The sequence below is a fragment of the Columba livia genome, chromosome 3 (assembly GCF_036013475.1).
Source record: "Columba livia isolate bColLiv1 breed racing homer chromosome 3, bColLiv1.pat.W.v2, whole genome shotgun sequence".
Lineage (NCBI taxonomy): Eukaryota > Metazoa > Chordata > Aves > Columbiformes > Columbidae > Columba > Columba livia.
This window is the reverse complement of record NC_088604.1, coordinates 105,240,555-105,263,491: the sequence shown is the minus strand read 5'-3', so window position 1 is coordinate 105,263,491 and position 22,937 is coordinate 105,240,555. Positions and strand designations below refer to the sequence as shown.

The following is a 22,937-nucleotide window of genomic DNA, read 5'->3' as shown; positions in this document are numbered from 1 at the left end:
TTATAAACAGCTTTTTTGTGGCTATTTCAAAGATGGCTTTTTGACTTTAAGCCACTTTATCAATGATTTGCAGAAAAAAAGCAATATGCATATTAATGAAACTTGTAGATGTGAGGATATTATCAGCAACCAGGAGGATGGGTTGCTCTGCCCTTTTTGGAAGATGGGCTCTCAAATAATATTCACAGTAGTGTGAACAGGTATGAAGTTATACACACAACTCACTTTGGTTCCTAGTTTACGTGATAAACCTATCTCCTGGGAGGCTGGATTTCTAGGAAAGGCTTAGTCACTATGGGTAAACATCTAAACATGAGGCCTTGTGTAGTCGAGTGGCCAAAAGAACTAATGCGATCCTTAGTTATACTTGTGGGAATATTGAGCAGAAGTAGAGAGGCTGTGTTACACCTCTGCTTCCTCCTGCTCCAGAATAAAGTACTTTTTCCTCGTGTCCATAGCAACATGTTGAAAATATAGAAACAGTTCAATTAGAAGTCATAGAAGATAAAGCAGAAAAATTCAGTTGTAATGGAAAAACATACTGGCTGCAACTTGTTACTTTATCAAAAGGAGACTGAAGGAGTAAATTGCTTGTACTGAATGCGTGCATGCGTTGGGTATGGCATACGCTGGTATAAAGAGAACCAGTAGCTGGGTGCTAAAGCTGGAGACATTCAGATGAGAAATTAAAGTGTAAATTAACAGGGTGACAACTCTGTAACCAGCTAACAAGCTGTATGGTGGTTTCTCACTTGTTGGAAATATTCAAATTAAAATTAAATGTGTTTCTAAAAGATAGGTGCTGAAGTTCCTGCTACTAGAATTGAAGCAAGAATTAATTCAGGGAATTATTATAGCCTGTATTATTCATAAGGTCAGACTAGACAATTAAAATAATTTCTTTAGGATTAAAAAAATAAAAGCTCTGTAAATGAGTCTATGAATTATTGAAGTATAGTCTTTGTGGTATTACGCTAGAAGGTAATATGAAAGCTTACTGACAGAGCGTGTGCTGGCTTGCTCGTGTAGTGATGTTTGATTGCGGGGAGGGTGTGCGTTACAAAGGGCAGATAACCTGAGGTGAGGTCTCACCCTCTGAAATCACTGTGGATCTGTCATTGGTTTGTGGTGACCTCAGAATCTCACATTTTTGTTTTTCGTGGAGTTCAGGGAATGGAGCTGGCCTGTTGGGGTCCTGAGCAGTTTGAGTCCCAGCTGCCTGAATAGTGTTTGTGTTTTGGGGCAATGGTGTGGGAGCTGAAATCATCCAAGGAGCCAGAGCACGGAGCTTTGTAATGCAGTTGGGAACAGACCTGTTCGTTTCTGATGTGGAATTCTGTACTCGAGATTGTGCTGCCGGTCTCCTGCTCATCTTTAGTTAGTGTGTCTTTGTCTGCCGTGAAGTTACGATTTGTTTGGACTCTTCAAAGTACTGGGTTATGAAAGTTTAAAGGGAAGTAAAATACGGCAATAATTAGCATAGAATTTTTTAATATTTCCGTTGTTTTTTGTCTGTTGTGGACAGTCAGCATGCAGTGGACCTAACATAGGAAAGTAAATGAGTGAAAACTTTCATAAGCATGAATTATTATATAAACTATTGTCTATTCTGGCAATCACATGCAGCTGCATAACCTTGGCAGAGAGATTCATTCTTTATTTATTTATTTTTAAATCTGCAAAATGATGGCATTAGTCTTTTTCTGCCTGTGGCTTGCAATGGGTTGGCACTGTGAGCTCTGAATCTTTTTTAAATATCAGTTCACGGTAACTTTTCCTGCAAGAGCACTGCCAGACTATTTATAAATACGCGATGCTTTGAAGCTATGGTAACTGTACTGTTTTCTTCCAGTTGGCTCTGCAGTATGTGTTAGTGGCCAGGGAGCTTGTCCTACTATTAAACACTGTAACATCAGCGACTGTGAAAACGTTGGACTTTATATTACAGACCATGCACAGGTATTTTTTTTAATATCAATTTCTTTCCTTTAATAAAAATGTTTACTGTTCTTGATTCCCATCTTAATTTACATTTTTATTTCCCAGGGAATATATGAGGACAACGAGATCTCCAATAATGCATTAGCAGGGATTTGGGTTAAAAACCATGGAAATCCCATTATCAGACGGAATCACATTCACCATGGACGTGATGTTGGTGTTTTCACTTTTGACCATGGCATGGTAATGTATATGTTTTCTTCTGAAGAAAGAAATACAGGTGTTGCATAGTTAAAGTTTTGCCCATCATTGAAGAAATGTTAAAAAAAATACATGTTTTTACACGTGAACAGATATTTTAAAAGTATGCCTACTATTCTTCTCTTGCCCCTCAGTGGGCAACTTCACTTTAAAGACAATTTTAGCTAAAAGGGGTTTAAGCAAGCTTTTTGCAGTTGATTGGCAGCCTGTTACATTGAATTATGTTGCAGTGACAAAATACATCTTGAAATAGGATCTAAATGGTAGGCTTACATTTACACTGTCACCTCATTCTTATTCATTTGAAACAGAACATAAAACAAGATGCTAGAAGATTTAAGAATTAAATAAAATGCTCTGTGCAGATTTAATCAGTCTTATTTTAATGTTAAATATCTGAAACAGGGTATGTCCATCTTCTCTGGGAAGAGGACTTTCCTAGCCTGCAGTTGTGTAATTTTAACACAGAATTTCATTGTAGAATTTAGGCCTTCTTTCACAAAACTGTTTGCTTCTGTGGCATGAAGGTGATAACTTCATGTGAAGTAGTGAGTAATAAGCATGCGTAGTCCTTGAAGTAAACAGGGTGGATTTTTGCCACTGAAATAAAAAAATATTATTTGGTTATTTATTTTAACAAAATATTCTGCATGTCTTCCAAGAAGTGCCGCATCACTGTTTTTCCTGCTTGAGTGGCAAAGTCCCAATTCCCCTCACCCAGCTGGCAAAATGAAGAGTCTTCTTCTAGTCAATCTTAAAATTATACACACCAAAAAAGTACAAAATGTGATCTGAGTATGGTTACCTAAATGTCAAACGAAGGGGTGCTGAAGTTAATGCTGCTTACTGTCAGATCAAGTGTGATGTTCAAAATCAAAGTGATTTCCCATTCCTTCTTGCCTTCACAGGGTATCACAGAACTTGATCATCTTGCCATAGGTGTTGGATACTGCAGGGCATGCATTGCCTATAACTTTGGTGACATGGAATAACAAACTATATAGTCAGTTGCTTTGGGGGTTGCATTTTTAAAGGTTCTGTAGATAACAGGAGCCTCTTCTCTGGTGCTGTGCTGCTGCTGTAATGCAAACCTGGCTGGGATGGGATTGATTTCAGAAGGCTGCTGAGGAATGAGGTCAGCCAGCCTGGTGCACACGTCATGTACTGTGGATACCAGTGCATATTCCCCTCCATACATTTTTGTTCTAACCTTACTGCCTGACACACCTCTGGCCTGGCTATGGCTAAAGATGTGCTAGGGCTGTTATTTGGCAAGAAGACCAGAATTAGACCCGGTGTGTTTTATCCACACATGCTTTTTGTAAGTAGATGTCTTTTATCACCTAAGTAGCAGTTTTGCTGGTAGATCTTATTTAGTCTTTGAGAAAGATAAATAATGCTTGCAAAAATAATTTTTAAAAGGCAGACGTTAAACACTAAGGGCTTTGACTAGCTGAGACAGATAAATAAGTCCCAAGTCCCGCTTTTGCAGACATAGCTTGGGTGTAGACTGGACCTCTGTTTTCTCATTTTATTTGTCTCACGTTATCTTCTGACCTTCGGATCCACTGTTTCTTCCCATATCCCTCATGTATTTTGTCTTGCTGTCACCGCCACCATCCCAGATTCAGAATGTTCAGAGATCTGGCTACAATAGAAATCAATTTAAGTTACTCATTTAGTGCTTGCTACAAGGAACCTATAGTCCAACATTTTAAAGGAGTCTTATTCCTAAATAAAATGTTTATTAATTCAGACACTAAATTGCTTTATCTATCCTACTGAAGTTCTACATGAGGATTTTCTACACTGTGTGTGATGTGTTGGGGTACTGTTGGCTGGGTCTCAGATGCCTGAATAAAATAATAATGTCTCATAAGAAGACATTTCCTTGGGGAAATAAATTTCCATAATTTTGATGAATGATTGATGCAATTATAGCTAATGTATAATGTAGCAAGCTCTCAGGAAAAAAGAAATCCATGATTTGTCATGGGCAAGAGGAAGAAGAGAAGCAGGTAGTTTTGAAGATCTGTATTTTGATCCCTGACTGGGTGTTTTTAGGCTCACCGAATTCTGGATCTTGTTTCCGTTTTGCTTAGGTGCCTTCTTTCCCTTTCTAGTTCTTGTTCTGATGCTTTAGTTCTAAACTGAATGGTGTTGGTAGCCTGGAACCAGCGTTACCAGAACATCCACTGTGGACAGAAACAAGTGAGGCCTTTCTCCTTCCCAGCCCGGGTGCGGGGAGCTGTGGGGTCAGACAGCAGCGCAGTGCTGGTTGCAGCTGTTGCATGTGCAGTTGGTCTCAGTGGGTGCTAAACAGGTCGTGGAGTGCTGTGATTTTTTGCTGCTGGCACAAAATCTTCTTGCCACTGGGAAGTCAAACGTGGTGGCCTTCTGATCTCTTTGGTGCCTCTTCTCTGCTCTTAGTTACATCCTGAGGAGCATATTGGTTCTGTGTTGGCCAAGATTATACCAGCCCTTCCAGCATTTTTCTGACAAATTTTCTTATGTCATTTTTTTATTCTCTAGACATGTAGTTGTTTGTCCATTTTGCAAAGAATGGTGACAAACTTTAAAATGTTATGTCTTTGTTTTGTATTATCTGTTTAGACACTGCCACTGCCTCAGTTAAGCTGTATTAACATATTGTATAAACACTCCTAATCTTCAGTGGGTGTGTATATCCATGCATCCCTCCAAGACTTAAACAGGCTCAGAAACATGTAATGAAGTGATTTCAGCTGGAGAAAAGCTGGTAAAGGAGAAGTGCTTTAATAACTCCTGGAGGAGAGATGTCTGTTTGTGGGCTTGAGGGTTAGTTGGAAATCATGGCTAAGAGCTGCTTCTTGTTTAAGTACTGGAGTAAAAATATTAAATATGAGTATTGAAATACTAGCAAAAAAAAAAAGACTCTGAATTCTTTATATACTTGATATATTTCAAATGAATTTGATCTGTTTTCTTACTGGTGGAATGCCTGTTCCAATGCTCTGACCAGTGTGATATTACAAGCAAAATGAAAGAGAAACAATTTTTTATTTTCTCTTTAAAGGAAACTCTAGCACATTAAAGAGAACATGTGAATAATATTTATTTCAGCTGCAAATATTATTAAGATGTTTCTTAGTCATAAACTCCTTTGAAAGACTTTTCCCCTTCCATCTCTAAGTCTGCTTTTGGCAGCATCCTCTGTTGTGTATCATGCCAGTAATAGAGTTGATGAAATGACCACATTGGCAATATTCACATACTCTTCCAGTGACACAAATCATAAATACCTAAACAAATCAATGTATTTTCTTTGTTCACTTCTCTCATTTCCCTTCTGTTGTTTTTGGGGGTGTGTTGTCTGGTTGGTTGGGTTTTTTTTTTTTCCATTGCTTATGACTGTGAAGTGGGATAAGTACATTCCAGTGCTGAATTCCAACCCTACACGTTCTTTTCCCGTGGGCTTCTGTGCTGGCTCTGAAAGGTTCAAGAGTACTTTGTTTTTCAGTTTCATGCTCTCAGAATGTTCTTTGTGTTTTGATACTTGTAGAAACTTAACCTCTTACTTCTGAACTGGCGATATTCTGACATTTACCATAGTGTTTGTGCCAAATGTTTGACAAGCAGGCATTAAAAATGCAGCGTGGCATTGGCAGCCCTCGTGCCTTATGCTGACCGCTCTCGTCACTTGCCTGAGATGAGTTACCAGACATTTGTCATAAATTTTATTTAGTAGCTGTATGCAAACCACAGTTCTGATTTACTGTCAGAATAAACATAATTTTACAGTTTAAAGCTGAGATCTAGCGATAAGTCTTCATTTTCCTTGCTCCCAAATAAGAAATGTAGCACAATTGCTTATTTTTTCTTTTTGATGAAAGAAGATTATAGTAGCATGTGTCTCAGTTGGATGATGGTGGCTGGTTGGCAGCTCAGTCTTTTGAATACTACAAATCAGATAATTTTCAAGAAGTGTGTATATACAGTCCAAAAAATAGAAATGAAGCTTATTCCAGGTTTTATACAGACAACGTAAAAACCTCAGTTGGCCTTCTGCTGCAATAGCAATTTTTTCCTTTGCGCTAAAAAGTATTCTGCATCTTGAGTGTGGTTTTCTTTATGTTGCATTTTGATTCTTATAAAATCCAAGAATTCTCAAATAAAGACCATTCCAGGCTTTGGTAGGCAAATTTTTATACACATAATTTTTTTGATGCTGTCAGGCACACTTATTATTTAAGTCGGTACAGAGAAAGAAACTCTTTAGCAGTTCATTTCTTTATATCTTAGTCTCCTCTTGCCTTGCTGGGAATACAAATATCAATATTTAGGAATTTTTAAAGGTTGCACAATTCTTGCTCGCTCTCGCTCTCTCTCTGTATATATATCTATATATACGTGGGGTTTTTTTAAATACGTGTATTGTTCAAGAAATACGTGAAATACCTCTGTGTTTCTGTAATGGTGTGATCTTTGAGACCGAGAAGGGAAAGAAGCCCTTTTAGAAATACGTGGAAGAAAAATTCCTCTGAGAAGAGAAGCAGTGAACAAGATCCCATCAGTTACAAATTTTAACCCTAATCTGTTTCTAAGCAGTATTTGTTAGATTAGATAACTAGATAAAATGAAGAAAGAACCCTGAATTAGTCTTGATGTGTTAAGAAGTCCTCTGAGCTTGTCCAGCTGTGCAGGAACCCTTCTTTGTCGTGGCATTAGTTTTTTCTGTACACAAAGTAGCGTGTGGAAACACCAACACTACCATTGCTGTGGTGTTTGTTCACGTTTACTGTCTCTGTTCAGATCTCAACAGGCTGTAGCGTGTGTTCTTGCCCACACTTACTGTAACTGTCACCTTGTGCCCACAGCTAATGTTTTGCCTGGTAGTTCAGATACTTTTGGTGTATAGAGCTGCTTCTTAGTATTTGTGTCCAGTTCTGGGCCCCTCAGTTCAAGCAGCACAGGGAACTGCTGGAGAGAGTCCAGCGCAGGGCAACAAAGATGATGAAGGGAGTGGAGCATCTCCCTTATGAGGAAAGGCTGAGGGAGCTGGGGCTCTTTAGCTTGGAGAAGAGGAGACTGAGGGGTGACCTCATTAATGTTTATAAATATGTTAAGGGTGAGTGTCACGAGGAGGGAGCCAGGCTCTTCTCTGTGACAACCAATGATAGGACAAGGGGCAATGGGTACAAACTGAAACACAAGAGGTTCCATTTAAATTTGAGAAGAAACTTCTTCTCAGTGAGGGTAACAGAGCACTGGAACAGGCTGCCCAGGGGGGTTGTGGAGTCTCTTTCTCTGGAGACATTCAAAACCCACCTGGACACCTTCCTGTGTAACCTCATCTGGGTGTTCCTGCTCCAGTGGGGGATTGGACTGGATGATCTTTTGAGGTCACTTCTAGTCCCTGATATTCTGTGATTCTGTGATTTAGGATTTTTCAAGCAGAAGGCTACTGCTAGGATATTTAGAATCTCCTTAGTATTTTTGTGTAAGATTGTAGTATTTTTTTCCATGCACATCCCTTATTCCTACTTCCTTTCTTACTCACAGTGACCTCTTTTTCTTACAAGGTAGTCCTGGCACTCCTAGATGCTGCATCTTCCAGGTTCTTCTTCTAGTTGATGAATTACAGCCAGAAACCATCAAAAACCACAAGTAAAATACCCAGCACACTTGAAAATCCTTCTTAGAAGGAGGTGGAGGCGATATAACACAATCCCTCTGTGCAGAGGTGGAATATTTGAAACTTCCTGACCTTAATAGTTGCCTGACAGAGTCTTCATGAAGGATCTGGTCTTGAGCTGCCTGACAGATGTACAGAGCTTGAGAGTTGCAGGTTGTCTGTGCTGTTAGACACAAGTGTTAGGAACAGGCTGTTTCTGATTGTGTTACTGGTTATACCTGGAGGAGGCAGTAGCCTTTGGCTTTACAAACACTATTACTGGGCCTGATGGATAATAGATGATTTAAATCTATTCTTAGAAACACAGTTTCATTGTTATTTCCTTGTTAACGAAATATTTGTTAACTTTACAAGAAGAAAATGTTGTCTGAGCCCATATGTGATTTGCTGGATCCATAAGTTCATCACTAAAAAAAAAATCACATAGTTGAAAGGAACAACCATGCCTTTTGAAGGGGAGCAGCTGTGGTGACTGGAGAAGATACCAAGGATTGTCTGGGAGACAGATAAATTCAGCCCTTCTCCCTTTGGGGGTGAATTTAGGCCGAAGAAGTTGTTGGTTTCGACAGAGAATGGTGTAGGAAATAGGCAGTCTGGGAAATGCTCAGGACTGTGGAAGAGCACGTCTTTCTGACAAACAGCAGTTCTCTTGGTTTAACTGAATTCAGTTTAATAATTACAGCATCTCAACCAAGTGCAGAAATAGGCTGGGTTTAACTGCATCAGCTCAAAGTCAGCAGTTCAGCTTAAGCTTTCTCTGCTTGAGGTGGACTGGACTTTTTAATGCAGTTTCTCTTTATGAATATTGAATATTATAGGATCTTACCTAGCAGATGGCCTTGACTTTCTGACCCAGCAGTCAGCCTTATAAAGGAATCCAAGATGCAGAGTATTTGTTTTTCTTCTCCTCCTTTTGGGGAGCACTTTCTTCACAGAAGCTTACAACAAATTCTCAGTTTCTTCTGAATCAGTGGGCCTACTTTTTTCAAGAAGGTAGAAGAGCAATCATTTTGAAGGCTTCATTTTCGGCATTTGAAGAAATGACACTTGTACCCTGCCATCAAGTGATGTTATGGGATTCTAGGACATAGTGGGCAAAGTACAGTTCATCTGCAGGTACCTCTTCTGTTCCTCTCTGAAGTTGCATATTGTGTATATACACTGGAACAGCAAGCAGAAGTGAAGGACACTTCTCTTTCACTTCATTTCCAAGCAAGTTTTAAAGTTGGACAGTATATAGTATTGTTTTCAAGAATTAAAAGTATTTGTGCCAAAATTTCCTTACTACTGAATAACGGTGCTTGCTGAAGCTCACAAAGATGCTGCTGACCACATGATAAAGGCTCTGCTGGTTTGCAGCTTCTACATGGCATCTGAAAGGGCTGTGATGAAGTGCATCTGAAATACTTCTTTTCCTTTGCCATGTTTCTGTAGTTGTAATGTGTGAAGATACCAGGCCATGTATAATAGTATTTTAATTTAAATTATGTATTCCTTGAAGAGGATTAAGCTTTACTTTGTGCCAAATTGTCATCTTACATAAGTTTCTCTTATGGCTTCATTTTAAGTGAAGATGAGGAAAAAAGTGTTTCCTTTTAGGATAAGAAGTCCTGAAGACTGCCTGTTGGCATGAAGGTGTATTTCTGAGGAGATCTCCTTTACATTCCCCTGTTTGTTGGTGTGTAGCTTCCTTGAGATCTCTGAAGACATCTTAGCTTACTCTGAAGAAGGCTAATCCAAAATCCTTGAAATATATTCTGAGTATTTACAAAAGTAGTCTTTTTCCATTTGACTCTTCTGTTTTTCACCCAAAAGGGCCTGGGGAGCCAGGCTGTGTGCACTGATCACTTTTTTGGAGAATGTTTAACCAACGCAGTGCTTTTCCTGGCTGCGATCCTCCAAGTAGGGAGAAGTGTGTGCTGTCTTGATTTCCTTATTGAACTGTAGATATTTTTTGCATTTTTGTAATCAAAGTGTTTTAAGTCCTTTAGCAATTCACAGCACGTAAGTAACACAACAGTGAAACAGCGTGCTTTCTACCTAGCTTGGCAATAGCTTGAGTAATTTCCATGCAGTAGGTAGTAGAAACTCCAGGACTGAAGTATTCTTGGTAGTAGGTCTTGTGTTACACTGAGCAGTAGGAGGAATTGTGCTTTCTGCAAGTAAAACAAGTCTCATGATTAGCAAGACTAAGTAACTACCTTAGGTGGCTGCAGAAAAAACAGCGTTTGGAGGAGATGCCTTTGAGGGTGACAAAGATGAGTGAAAGTTTAGGCCCTTTCCTTTTGCGCCGAATGTTTTAGCTGTATAAATGTATCAGGTCATTAAACAATCTTACGCATGACAAGCACTGATGCTGCTAAAACTATAGCTGCAATCATATAGATTGTTCACGCTATAGATGGCTTTGCAGAGTGCAGAGAGAGATCCAAGTGAAAAGGAAGAACCAAGATTGGTTCACGTTATCTTTCAACGGTGCGTTCGTGGACATAAGGGACAGCGCAATTTTGGTGGCTTGTCAGCAGCAGAGTCCTGCTCTCAGCGTCCTGTGCTCTGTTTTCAGTTTTCCCTTCTGCAGCTGGGACAGGCTGGGTTAGAGCTTTCCAGAGCCTTGCATTCAAGCTTTCTACAAAGTAACAAACATCACTTGGTGATTGTCTTCCATCTCCAGTAAGAGATGCATCCTCTCAGTCTGGTTTCTGTTCTTCTAGTTTGACAAAATGGGCATGTAATGCCATTAAAGTTCACCTCAAAGCATTAGGTTGAATTTTAGTATCAAAACATTCTAAAACTCTGTCAGAAAAATGCTCTGCAAGAACTGATGCAATTTCTTTGCATGGCTCTTGAATGAACTGGATCAGATAAATCATTGGGCAGAAAACAACCCCTTTGCCAGATGAATTTTCAGGTGGATCAGTTCTTCGTGCTGCTACCCAAGTGCTTGTTGGCGTAACAGAAGGAGGTTGCCTGGGATGGGTTTGCTGGTTGGTTTGTTTGTTTTCCTCCATAGCTATGCTATTTATAAAGCATTCGTTTAAATACTGTTTTATTGTAGGCCTGCTATTACTATTGCAGTGCCTAAATGGAAGTGTACCTCATTTTAAAAAAAGGGGAGGGGGAAAAAAGTTTGCCACTTCGCTGCTCAGACCAGTCCTGCCCTGGAAAAGTTACTTGTCTCCCACATCTTTATGTCAATATGTATTTATTTTGACTAGTTATTCCCAAGAAATTTAGGACACTTCTTCCTAAATAAATCATATTCTTACCAAATATATGTGATTCTGTATCTGAAAGTAGCTAGTCTTCTCCGTAGCACTGTCCTTTTTCTGTTGGACCTGTGGGCTGATCCTTAGGAGCTGCTGAGGAAACCTGATATTCAGTCCTCTTTGAGGTGCTGTATCCAGAGTTACCTTTTTTTGTTTTTAATTCCATGGGTAGTGATGAATAGTGATGCAAACAGTGTCTTTGAAAATATTTTACTTGATGTTGCTTTTTCCATGCGAGACACGGAACCTGACACACCAATGTGATGTTCACAGAGTTCGCTTTATTGTCGGACCGGGCTAGCTTTATAGCAAAGCTGCTCTGTCCACGCGCCTTACAACAACGTGATTGGTTGTAACTTGTGCTATACAATAACGTGATGGGCTGCGTGTACTGTCCACGCGCTCTGCACGCGTGTGTCCGGCGATTGCTCACTCATTGTTACCTTCTAGTGGTGCTCCGTTAGTTTCTTTTGTCTCTGGCTTCACCTCTCAGCCAGGCTGGCGACAACCCCATCCCCCCAACCCAACATCTTCTGTTATTTTCTTGTTCTGCAAATCTTTTATCTTTTTATCTTTTAAGTTCAAACAACACATACAATCAAACTCTTCATAATTGTGACCATGGCCAATAACAAAAAATTGCTGCTCTTTTACAGAGTGGTATTCTCAACATTGGCTACATCCATTGTTAAAAGTGATAACACCTCTGAGGTTAAGGGTTGTCATCATTGCAGTCGGTTTCTTCTCTGTTAGCTAGCCAAGGTCTCACCCACTTTGCTGGGATCCACAAATTTTTGTGATTACTTGTAGAAACACAAGCATATCCCCTTCCCCAGGTTATTAGTGACATAGGACCTCCCATTGTTGTGTTGTCGGATTAAACACACTAACCTTAGGCACGTTTTCGGAAAAATCTTTGTCATTTTTGATATGGTGCATAACAACCGGTTCCATTTAAGTTTCACTTTTAGGATTAAGCCAGTTCAGCAGATACAATGCCTTCATCAATACCTCTTCTGGGCTCACACCAATTCTCCCTTGTTTTTTCAAAACAGACAAAAGATTTTTCAGTGTGCGGTGTGCACACTCAATAATTGCCTGGCCGATAGAATTATAAGGGACTCCAAACAGGTGTTGTACCTTCCACTGGACGAGGAAGGTTGCAAGTCTGTCAGAGCGGTATGCAGGACCATTATCTGTTTTGATTTGTGTAGGGACACCCATGACAGCAAAAGCTTGTAATAAATGATGTTTTACCACTTTTGCATTTGCTGAGGTCAAAGCTGTAGCCCACAGCAGTCCTGAACAGGTATCTGTGGACACATTAATGTACTTTTGTCGGTCAAATGGTGCAAATTCAGTAATATCAGTTTGCCATAACTGACCTGGCTGCAAGCCCCGAGGGTTTACTCCTTTTTGTTGGAGAGGCACTATGCGGGCACAATCAGGACAAGGTGCACTAATGGCTCGGGCTTGTTCCTTGGTAAGTGCAAACTGTTTTCGCAGTGATGCTGAGGATTGATGAAAGAATTTGTGAGCTTGTCTGGCTTGTTAAAAAGGAGATATATCTGTTACTGCCACAAGTTTGTCTATAATGTTGTTTCCCTCAACCAGACCACCTGGTATGTTAGTATGGCTTTTTATATGCATTATAAATATTGGCGCTGTCCTATAATCTAACACGTTCCACAAATCTAACAATGCTTCAAACAACAAGGAATTGGAAACTTGCTGCAAAAGAGCTCTATGTATTCTTTGTACAACTCCCACAACATAAAGAGAATCTGCTACCAGATTAACTGGGCAGTTATGCCATTTTTGTAATGCTGCTAAGCATATTGAGGGCAGTTTCTTTTAAGATGTCCTGTCTGTCCGCAAGTAAAACATGCTAGGCCACAAGAAGAAGGACTTCGGCCTTTCATTGCAGGCTTAATTGCTGCAGCCGAGGCCGCAGCGTGGGCTTGAGCATGTATTTTTGCCTTTTCTCCCTCCTGTTGCGTAATTGGTACCCGTGTGCAAGCTTCCACCATCTCTGCTAGAGAAACAGTTTTTCCCAAACTGGCTAATCTGTTGGCATTGGGTGTTTGCATTCATCATGCCCAGATCTTTTCCCACAGCAGCTTTTGCCTCTGGAGTCAGGTTAGGAGAGGCATCTATAGCTTCTTTTAAACAGTCCACAAACTTCATATATGGTTCCCCAGGATCCTGCTTTATTGTAGAATAGGGTGGCACAGGGTTACCTATATTTGGCAACTCTTTCACTGCTGCCAGAGCAAGACCTTGTGTTTGCTGCAACATCCTTGGATGAAGTGCTGCCTGAGTGGCACCATCCGCATAGTGCCCACGACCCAGTAATTGGTCCATGCTGGCTAATCGCAATGGATCATCAGCTGGTAAATGAACATTTTCTAACACTGCCAATTCCACCTTCCGCTGCCACTTGTCCAAGAACAGCAAATATCCTGTTGGAGGAAGCAATAACTCCATCAGTGCCTTAATATCTGTTGGAGTTAGTACTTGCCCCTTGAAAAATGAATTAATTAGCTGCATCACGTGCTTATTATCCATACCATATTGCATAACTGCACTTTGCCATTGCTTAACGGTTTTCCAATCAAAGGGCGACCACTGCCTTTGTCCTCTATTATCTATGTGCACTGGCATTGCTGTAATACTACCAGGTAACATGATCCCTTCAATGGTTGCATCTCTGATTACCCCTTGCCAATGTTGCCCTGCATTATAAGAATGATCTCGAGGAATATCTCTACCCTGATGCACAGGGGCAGCACCCAAATTATCATTACTATCACTGCTATACAATTCTCTTGTGTTTCCCTGTGGATCAGTAAGTCGACACGTGTTTGCAAACCGAGCTAACCCAGTCTCCAGCCCTTTTCCATATTGCGATCTCAAAAATATTCATCTGCCTCTCTTACAGACCACGTCCCATCTTCAACACATTGTCTATCCCATTTTTGTATTCGCTCCCTTTTAATACGGAGCTCCTCAGGAGTGAGGTCTAATTCCGCCCCCTCCCTTTCCTGTTTTCCCCGTTTTTCACATTCCGTGCCAGTTGCCTCCAGCCCGTCCTTAATCGCATCTGATGCCTTTTTATATGCTATTAACTGAGAACTTTTACTGTTACCACCACCTAGTCGCTTCATAGCATTTAGAACTTCTTGCATCTGGCTCTCCTGCCGTCTCAGTAAGTCCTTCGGGGTCTGCACGTGGGTCTCCTCCTGGAAGTCAGGGCGATTCTGCGGTGCTGTGTTCTCGTGCTCCATCGGGTCACAGTATCACAGTATGTTTGGGATTGGAAGGGACCTCAAAAGGTCATCTAGTCCAATCCCCCTGCTGGAGCAGGAACGCCTAGGTGAGGTCACACAGGAACATGTCCAGGTGGGTTTTGAATGTCTCCAGAGAAGGAGACTCCACAACCTCCCTGGGCAGCCTGTTCCAGTGCTCTGTTACCCTTACTGAGAAGAAGTTTCTTCTCAAATTTAAGCGGAACCTCTTGTGTTCCAGCTTGATCCCATTACCCCTTGTCCTATCATTGTTTGCCACTGAGAAGAGTCCTGGTCCTCCGGCAGCGGCACTTCAGCTGGATTAATTTGTCCTGGCTTGTTGAAACTTGCTGGTCGCTGCCGTTCGTCGTCGGAGGCAGGCGATGGCTCAAAGGATGCAGAAGGTATAATTTGCTCTCCGCCCCAGAAATCCAAATCTGATCCGGGACATACCAGCGGTATCGATTTTTCAGAGCCCTCAGAGGGGGGGCGGCTCCGGGGGACGGCACACACCTCCGGCTCCTCTGAGACTTCTGCATCACCTGCCTGACCTCCCGCCAGGGTCCGGCGAGGTCGCAAGCCCCGCGGCTCCCCCTTGTGACCGCTTCCTATAGTTCGGTCCCTATGTCCTCCCGTGTACCGGCAGAAAAAAACTCGTCCGTCGAACGGACGCACCCCTTCCTCTGGGCGAATCGGAGCAGAGGCTTTAGCGCGTCTTTTTCAAAATACCTTCCTGTTCGTGCAGCCAGCTGCAGAATACTCCTCATTATTATTTGTTCTTCCACGGATGCCGTGTTTCCTACGCCACCTGCTTCTCCATAGGCCTACTTTCTGCTTCTCTTCCAGCGCTGGGCTGGGGTCGCCCACCAGGTGACATTCTTCCCGTCTTCACCTCCGAACGATCTTGCTTTGATACGAAGTATATCGTCGGGGTCACCAAAATGTTGCTTTTTCCATGCGAGACACGGAACCTGACACACCAATGTGATGTTCACAGAGTTCGCTTTATTGTCGGACCGGGCTAGCTTTATAGCAAAGCTGCCCTGTCCACGCGCCTTACAACAATGTGATTGGTTGTAACTCGTGCTATACAATAACGTGATGGGCTGCGTGTACTGTCCACGCGCTCTGCACGCGTGTGTCCGGCGATTGCTCACTCATTGTTACCTTCTAGTGGTGCTCCTTTAGTTTCTTTTGTCTCTGGCTTCACGTCTCAGCCAGGCTGGACAGCCCCATCCCCCGGGGCGGGTTCGCTCTGCCACTACAACTCCAGGAGGAAAAAAAATCACGTAGCATCAGTAGCTGTTTTAATTAGCTATGTAAGTTCTATATTGCCAGTTTTGGTACTGTTTCCTTTTAAATGAGGTTTCTGTTGAGAGGGGAGGGAAGGTAGGGGCATAACTTTCACTTTAAAAAGGACTTTTACAGTAAACTGAATGTTTTTGTGTCTTAAGGGTTATTTTGAAAGCTGCAACATACACAGAAACAGGATAGCAGGTTTTGAAGTGAAAGCATATGCCAATCCTACAGTAGTTCGGTGTGAAATCCATCACGGCCAGACTGGAGGAATCTACGTTCATGAAAAAGGAAGAGGACAATTCATAGAGAACAAAATCTATGCAAACAATTTTGCAGGTGTTTGGATTACCTCAAACAGTGACCCAACAATAAGGTATCATTTTCCTCATTGATATTTTATTACTTAGAAGAAGAGATTTGATGGGGATGGGAGAAGTGCAATTTTATTTCATTTTTTTATAATGAACTGTAAATGCTCCTGTCTATGTAAAAATGAAGTTGCTCTCTGTGTTCCGTTGAACTGTATTTTTAATTTGCCTGTATACTTGGAAGTATGTATTTCTCAGAGCGACGGAACATAAATTCTTTATTTTTAAATCTGAATATGGTACAGTCCTAGACACTACATAAACATATAGGATTGCACAGTGTATTATAATAATTTTGTAATGTGGATACTTCTGTTTCTTAGGGGCAATGCAATTTTTAATGGGAATCAAGGTGGTGTTTATATCTTTGGCGATGGAAGAGGCCTTATTGAAGGAAATGACATTTATGGTAAGCTAATTTGCTTATTGCATCTTGAATTCAGAGTAAAATGTGTATTTAAGTTGTATTAAATAACATTTTTGTTAACAGGTAATGCATTAGCAGGAATACAGATTCGAACAAACAGCTGTCCCATAGTTAGACACAACAAGATTCATGATGGCCAACATGGTGGAATTTATGTGGTGAGTATTACCCACAAACAGGCACGCAAACTTATTTTCTTTTCATATAAACGTTGGAAAAGGCCACTCTATGTAAAATATTTAATTGTACTTACAATGACTGCATTTCTTATGTTATAAGCTAGGTTAATTGTTATAGACTGAAGCTGGTGCTGATATTTAAAATATTAAGTCTCTTAGGAATGTCGCTAAATTATTTCTGTTAGAGAGTAAAAAATGTAAAATGGGATAGAAGATAGAATTTCACCATTTCTTGGAGAAAAACTTCTTAAAGGTTTATGTTTCGTAGTAGTTTGTCATTATGTTTAAAAGTTAGTAATTTGTTCAGCTTTTTTTGGAGTGTGCTGTGTTTACCACTTACCTCAGAAATTTTTTGTTCTTTGCTTTCAGGATGATTTACAATTGCCGTACAGTTGTGTATTGTAAAAGTGAGGAATAAAACGCAGTTTCCAGCATGCGCAAGGGCTCTGCTAATTGAACTGAAAGAGCTGTCAGGTTCCCTTAACCAGCATTAGATTTTGAGAAATACTTGCATATCTTTCTGCCAAAATTCACCTAAGGTTCAGCTGATGCTGCGAGCGTGCAGCTTCATCAGTTCATTCTGTAAATCTAACCAGAACAGCTTACCCTGATCAAGAACACAGTTGCTTTATCTTTAAGCACAAACACATGGTAAAGAGAGTTAGTGAAGAGGCGTGCTGGGTTTTTGTCAGTCTGGCGGGCAGGGTTGGGTGCCGCAGCTTTCACCTGCTCGCCTGGCACTGCGGAGGCGCCTCGGCCACCAGCAGCCAGCAGAGATGTGCAAATACTGCTGCAGAGCCTTGCAATGCAGCGATTTACATGCGGACTGGTCCTTCATTTCATGGCAAACATTCAAAATCACCATGTGTTGTTATTAAAACGGACAAACAACACCTCTGAAAGTGTTTACTCAAATAGAAAAAAATTACTTTGCCACAGTAAGGAAGCTGTGTTGGGGAGGGCTGGATGTACAGTATTGACAGGTAGCAGGTTTTCTCAACTCTTAAATTGTCTGTATTTAGCATGAGAAAGGACAAGGTGTGATCGAGGAAAATGAAGTTTACAGCAATACTTTGGCTGGAGTCTGGGTGACAACAGGGAGCACTCCAGTCTTGAGGAGAAACAGAATACACAGTGGGAAACAGGTGAGTTTTGCTCTGTGGTTACAAGGGGGCCATAAAGAAGGAAGTTCTTCTGTGGTTTTGGAACTAATAATTTAATTCTTCACTTGTTAGGTCGGAGTTTATTTTTACGACAATGGACATGGTGTGTTGGAAGACAACGACATCTATAATCACATGTACTCGGGGGTTCAGATAAGGTAAAACATATTCTGATTTTATGTCAAAACAGACATAGCTGCTTTTGTGCTCTTTTATGTCTCTCTTAACTGTTCCTGTCATTTTATTTCTAAAAATACCTTTTTTTTGAAATCCAGTATGTCTGAATATCCCCTGCTTCAACTTACAAGGAAGGCTTTACTAATGCAGCCTGGATAGTGACTGGAATCTGTGGTCCTTGGAGTCTGTAAACCTAAAATCTGTTTGCCTGTTTGGAAATAACTGTATTTTAGTAAGAGGTAGAGGTGTTTTAAATGTTTGGCCTTGGGAGATAGTAAACTTTTAAATTACTTATTTGCTTGCGTTTCTCTCTAGAACTGGAAGCAACCCCAAAATTAGACGCAACAAGATCTGGGGTGGTCAGAATGGTGGTATTCTTGTTTATAATTCTGGTAGGTTTGGTTTTTACACGTTTATCCAGAATTGTTTATGTTCTGCTATATTATCTTTTCCCATTTATTATCCTTTTTTGATTTTATTTTTTTCCACCCTTCCTTCAATTTTAGGGCTTGGATTTATAGAAGACAATGAAATTTTTGATAATGCAATGGCTGGTGTATGGATTAAAACAGACAGTAATCCTACACTAAGAAGAAATAAAATCCATGATGGAAGAGATGGAGGCATCTGTATATTTAATGGGGGAAGAGGTAGTTTTTTCCCTTACTGGCATATACTGAATACTCTGGATAAGGGTTTAATTTCAGATTAAGCAGTGTCCTTTTCAAAGTGCTCTTTAGAAACCTAGATCTTGTCTTTTGAAGTAATAAAGTAGTTATAACAAACATACAGCGATGCTTTTTAGCCTTAATTAGATCAGTAATGCTGAACTCCGTGGGAGGCAGAGAGGTAATTATAATCTCATCTAAGACTGTTAGATTGCTGCTTAGGACAGTCCATTTATCCCATCTGCTTTTGTAAGCTTTGCCTTTGGACTGAAAGACAGTATTGAATTCAAGTCGTATAGCCAAAATCGTGCATCTCAACAGTTCAGGTTCTGCTGGTGTCTCAGATTTAGGGGAAAAGAAGACAGGTCTTTAAGGAATCTCTTGTGCACTTGTAAATTTAGAAGGATTCTTCCTCTGGAGTCCCAACTGTCGCATGTCCTGATACCAGCTTCTGATATTTTGTAGATAATCACTTGCGGGAAATGAGCTTTAAGTTAAGCATTTTAAAGTAATCCTGTCTAGCAGTAACAAAAATGCAAGTTAAGCTTTTCTTTGGCAGGCTGCTTGTTTTAGAAGGTGAGAACAGAAAGATGTTAGAAAAATTGAGGAAAAGGTTGGAAAATGGAAAGACTTAGTGTTTCCTCAAAAATAAAACTTGAGGTTTCTGTAATGGTACCTACAATCCCAAATTCTGTTTTCTATACTGAAAAAATACGCTTACGTGATTATGCACTGAGAATGACTTTAAACTTCAGTGATATGGGTGGGTGTTTGCCGAATTAAGGGAGTTAGAAGGATGACGATACATGAGATTTTTTGAAAATATTTAACAGAATGGTTACAGGCAAGAAATGTGAACAAGCTGACGTGTTGTGTTTGGTCTGTCTTAGGTCTTCTGGAAGAGAATGATATCTTCAGGAATGCTCAAGCCGGTGTTCTTATCAGCACCAACAGCCACCCTGTGCTAAGGAAAAATCGAATATTTGATGGATTTGCTGCAGGTTTGTGTTGCTTAAATCGAATTTTGAAGTGTTAGAGCTTAGAGTAGGCTCTTCACAAAGCTAACTCTGAGTTTCTTTACCCCACAGTATTTAGACATCCTTCAGTGTATTCTAGAAATCATTTAAGAATTCAGAACTGTAGCCAGAATCTTTACAGCAGTCTCTGGAATTACTATAACGTGTTGAGAAACAACACATATTCTGCCTTCTCATTTTTCTCTGAAATGCTTCTTAATTATTTTATTTTAGAAGTAATAGATAAAGCTGTCTAGGACATATTTATAGTTGATATGCTGGATGATGGTTTGAATATTTTATCACTGCTTTAAAACCTAGAAAGCAGAGCAGATACACTAGAGAGATTTGGATTGCATCTCAAGTTAAACTTTCTCACTCCACAAACTTGAAAAATTATTAAGATGAGCATTTCTTATTCCAAAAGAGATAAAGAATGCTTAATAGTGATTTTTGTGCAATTTACTGTTTCATGATTGCAGTTCCATCCAACTTGCATTCCATCCCATTTCAACTAAACTTGCATTCTTGAGTTTTCTCCCGTCTTTCTTTCAGAAGAAGCAAGTTTTCTGAGAAGAGCCTCTAAAGGTGTTGTTTCAGTGTGTTGGGGGGGAAGGATGGGTTGCTGTCAAGAGCAGCCCTGGACAAATGACTTGGAAGACACGGGTTACTGATAAAAGCTGAGGTTTAAAGAAATGAATTTTAGGTGCCCATCTTGAGAACATTTTAAAAAGATATTTTAAAAAGGGTAAGGTATGTGCACAAGAACTTCCAAGTATACGTAAAGATGACACCTTTAAGCACTCAAAAATCATATCCCCCTTGAAAATACCTCATCATAGTACTGGTTTGTTATCAGATAAACCAGTAGTATATTGCTACTGCCAGAAGCCATGCATGCCAGCTGTGGCTCTTTGAAAGGATTCCACAGAAGTATTTGGACTTCAGTTTTATAGCAAATTACAGCGCAGTTCCTAGCGATGCCATTTTCCTTTTTTCTCCTGAGTTTATGATGGTTTAAAAAAATAAACAAACTATAGTTCATGAGAAAGGTACAACTGCACAATCACTAAGGCTTTAACTCTCCCTTCTCCCTCCCCTTTTTCTTTCCCAATAAAGGCATTGAAATAACAAATCATGCGACTGCAACATTAGAAGGCAATCAGATTTTCAACAACCGCTTTGGAGGTTTATTTCTAGCATCTGGTGTCAATGTCACGATGAAAGGTGAGCCGGAGCCCTTATTGGTTGTGTTTGTTCACTTTACATTTTTTTCTTATTTGATGCTGCTTTATGGGTTTATCATACCACTTTTTTCCATTTTTGGCTCAGATTTGCTACCACCTTAAGCTGAAGTGTAACTAAGAGTTTCAGCTGAAGGCTAAGCTATTTTAGTTTGTTTTTTTTTTTTTTTTTTAAAGGCAGACACTTTCAAAGGTAACTTCAGGTGTTCCTGTCATATTTCAGCTCTGTAACTAGTAGCTCTTTTGTCTCAGAATTTTTCCTGAACTGGGTACTGGTCTTTGGCCCATCTTGAATTCCAGTTCTAAGTCAGTATAATGGAAAGTCTTGTCACATATCTGAAAACAAGTGTCCAGTAAAGAAACATGCCTCACTTGGCTTTTGGGATGTAAAAGCATTGCATATCCACAATCCCACTTTTTCAGAAAATAGGAACAGTTTAGATGCATAAAATGCCCACATCTGGTAAGGGAGTATGCATGAAACAGGATCCTCAACAGGATCCTCTTGGAGGAGGTTGGAGTGATGGTTGTGAACGCCAGACAGCTCTGGCAGGTTATCCTAGAAGAAAAAGGTTTGGTTTGCAGAGGTTTTGGCTGCATGTGTTTGCCTTTACCTGGATAGTTCTTTACACCACTGATAACACAAGCCCTGGCTCTGCGCTTCACAGCTCCTGGGTCAGTCTGTGTGATGCTGCTGGGTGCAGACAAAACCAGTTTGAGGTGCGCTTTGGGACTCGACAGACGATCCAGTAGCTGAATAGCAGGAGAGGGTTATCAAATTTGCTGTGGCTTGGATACACCTTTTAAATGCTGGAGGGGGTCAGACCTAATGCCCACTTCTGTTGTGGTGGAAGGTGCCTTAAACTCCCCAGGGGGAAGAGATGGGCTTTTCTGCCTCGGGAGGGGTGTGTAAAAGTCCTAACGGTAGGCAAGAGGCTTTCAAACATTGGGTTTCAAACTTCTCAAAAGAAAACGTAAGCCCAAGAGACAGGCTTGTTTCTCTAACCATCTATTCAAAAACCAGTTCACAAAGAGTATTTAAACATTGATCGGGTATTTTATGCACATGCAAAGAGGAACAGTCTCTGGTCTGAGTGCACTGCGCTGTCTGGGCATCTGCCTTGTCCTCTGGCTCTGAGGATTTGATATGCCTAAATGCCAGAACTAAAGTGCAGGCATAGAACTGTTCCTAATAGGTTTAGCTCTTAAAAAGCCGTGGGGAGGGCTCTCTGCTTTACCACCTCAAGAAATAAAAAGTCACTGATCCAGGTGTGATCAGTTCTTGGCTTTTTTTTCTTTCCCGAACAGATAACAAAATAATGAACAATCAAGATGCCATAGAAAAAGCTGTCAGTAGAGGCCAGTGTTTATACAAGATATCCAGTTACACCAGCTATCCGATGCATGACTTCTACAGGTAACAGGTTATTTTCTGTCGCCTACAGCAGTGCTTTCAAACAAACACGGTTTTTCTTTTTAGCAAGACCCCTAAAACAGTTTTCCTATCCTGTCTGTTAACACACAAATGTGTGCCCTTCCTCAGCTGCAGCAGAAGGGGATTAAACAAGTTCCCATTGTCTGGAATTTACGGTGGGCTTGAGGGAAATCTGTTGTTACTCTGAACCTGAGGGATTACACAGCAGAGCTGCTTTTTTGAAACAAGCAGCGAAAGTGTGCTGTGAAATCCTAGTTCATGTACAATTACCAAGTTCTCGTGTTTTGCACACATCCTTTCCGTGGTGGTCTTTTTCCCCCACGCTTTCCCCGAGCACTTCACTCAGCGCATCAGTTTCTGATTTGTGCCTAATGTGATGCGTTTTACCTCAGGTGTCACACCTGTAACACCACAGACCGCAATGCCATATGCGTGAACTGCATCAAGAAGTGCCATCAAGGACATGACGTAGAATTCATTAGACATGATAGGTACGTTTCAAAGCAGTATCTTGAGTGGTTTTGATAACACA

The 22,937-nt window shown here is 40.7% G+C and overlaps 1 protein-coding gene across 2 annotated transcripts in view; it reads left to right on the top strand.

The window, feature by feature from the left end:
* FBXO11 (F-box protein 11) overlaps positions 1 to 22,937 on the top strand; it is an 85,782-nt gene that overhangs the window by 61,473 nt on the left and 1,372 nt on the right. For both annotated transcript variants that reach the window (XM_065058749.1, XM_065058750.1), the window contains exons 10-22: positions 1,853 to 1,959; positions 2,047 to 2,184; positions 15,884 to 16,101; positions 16,420 to 16,505; positions 16,587 to 16,681; positions 17,725 to 17,847; positions 17,938 to 18,023; positions 18,358 to 18,434; positions 18,549 to 18,692; positions 19,601 to 19,711; positions 20,846 to 20,953; positions 22,279 to 22,387; positions 22,798 to 22,896. In XM_065058749.1, coding sequence (XP_064914821.1) covers positions 1,853 to 1,959; positions 2,047 to 2,184; positions 15,884 to 16,101; positions 16,420 to 16,505; positions 16,587 to 16,681; positions 17,725 to 17,847; positions 17,938 to 18,023; positions 18,358 to 18,434; positions 18,549 to 18,692; positions 19,601 to 19,711; positions 20,846 to 20,953; positions 22,279 to 22,387; positions 22,798 to 22,896 — 1,501 coding nt within the window. The remainder of the gene's footprint in view (positions 1 to 1,852; positions 1,960 to 2,046; positions 2,185 to 15,883; positions 16,102 to 16,419; positions 16,506 to 16,586; positions 16,682 to 17,724; positions 17,848 to 17,937; positions 18,024 to 18,357; positions 18,435 to 18,548; positions 18,693 to 19,600; positions 19,712 to 20,845; positions 20,954 to 22,278; positions 22,388 to 22,797; positions 22,897 to 22,937) is intronic.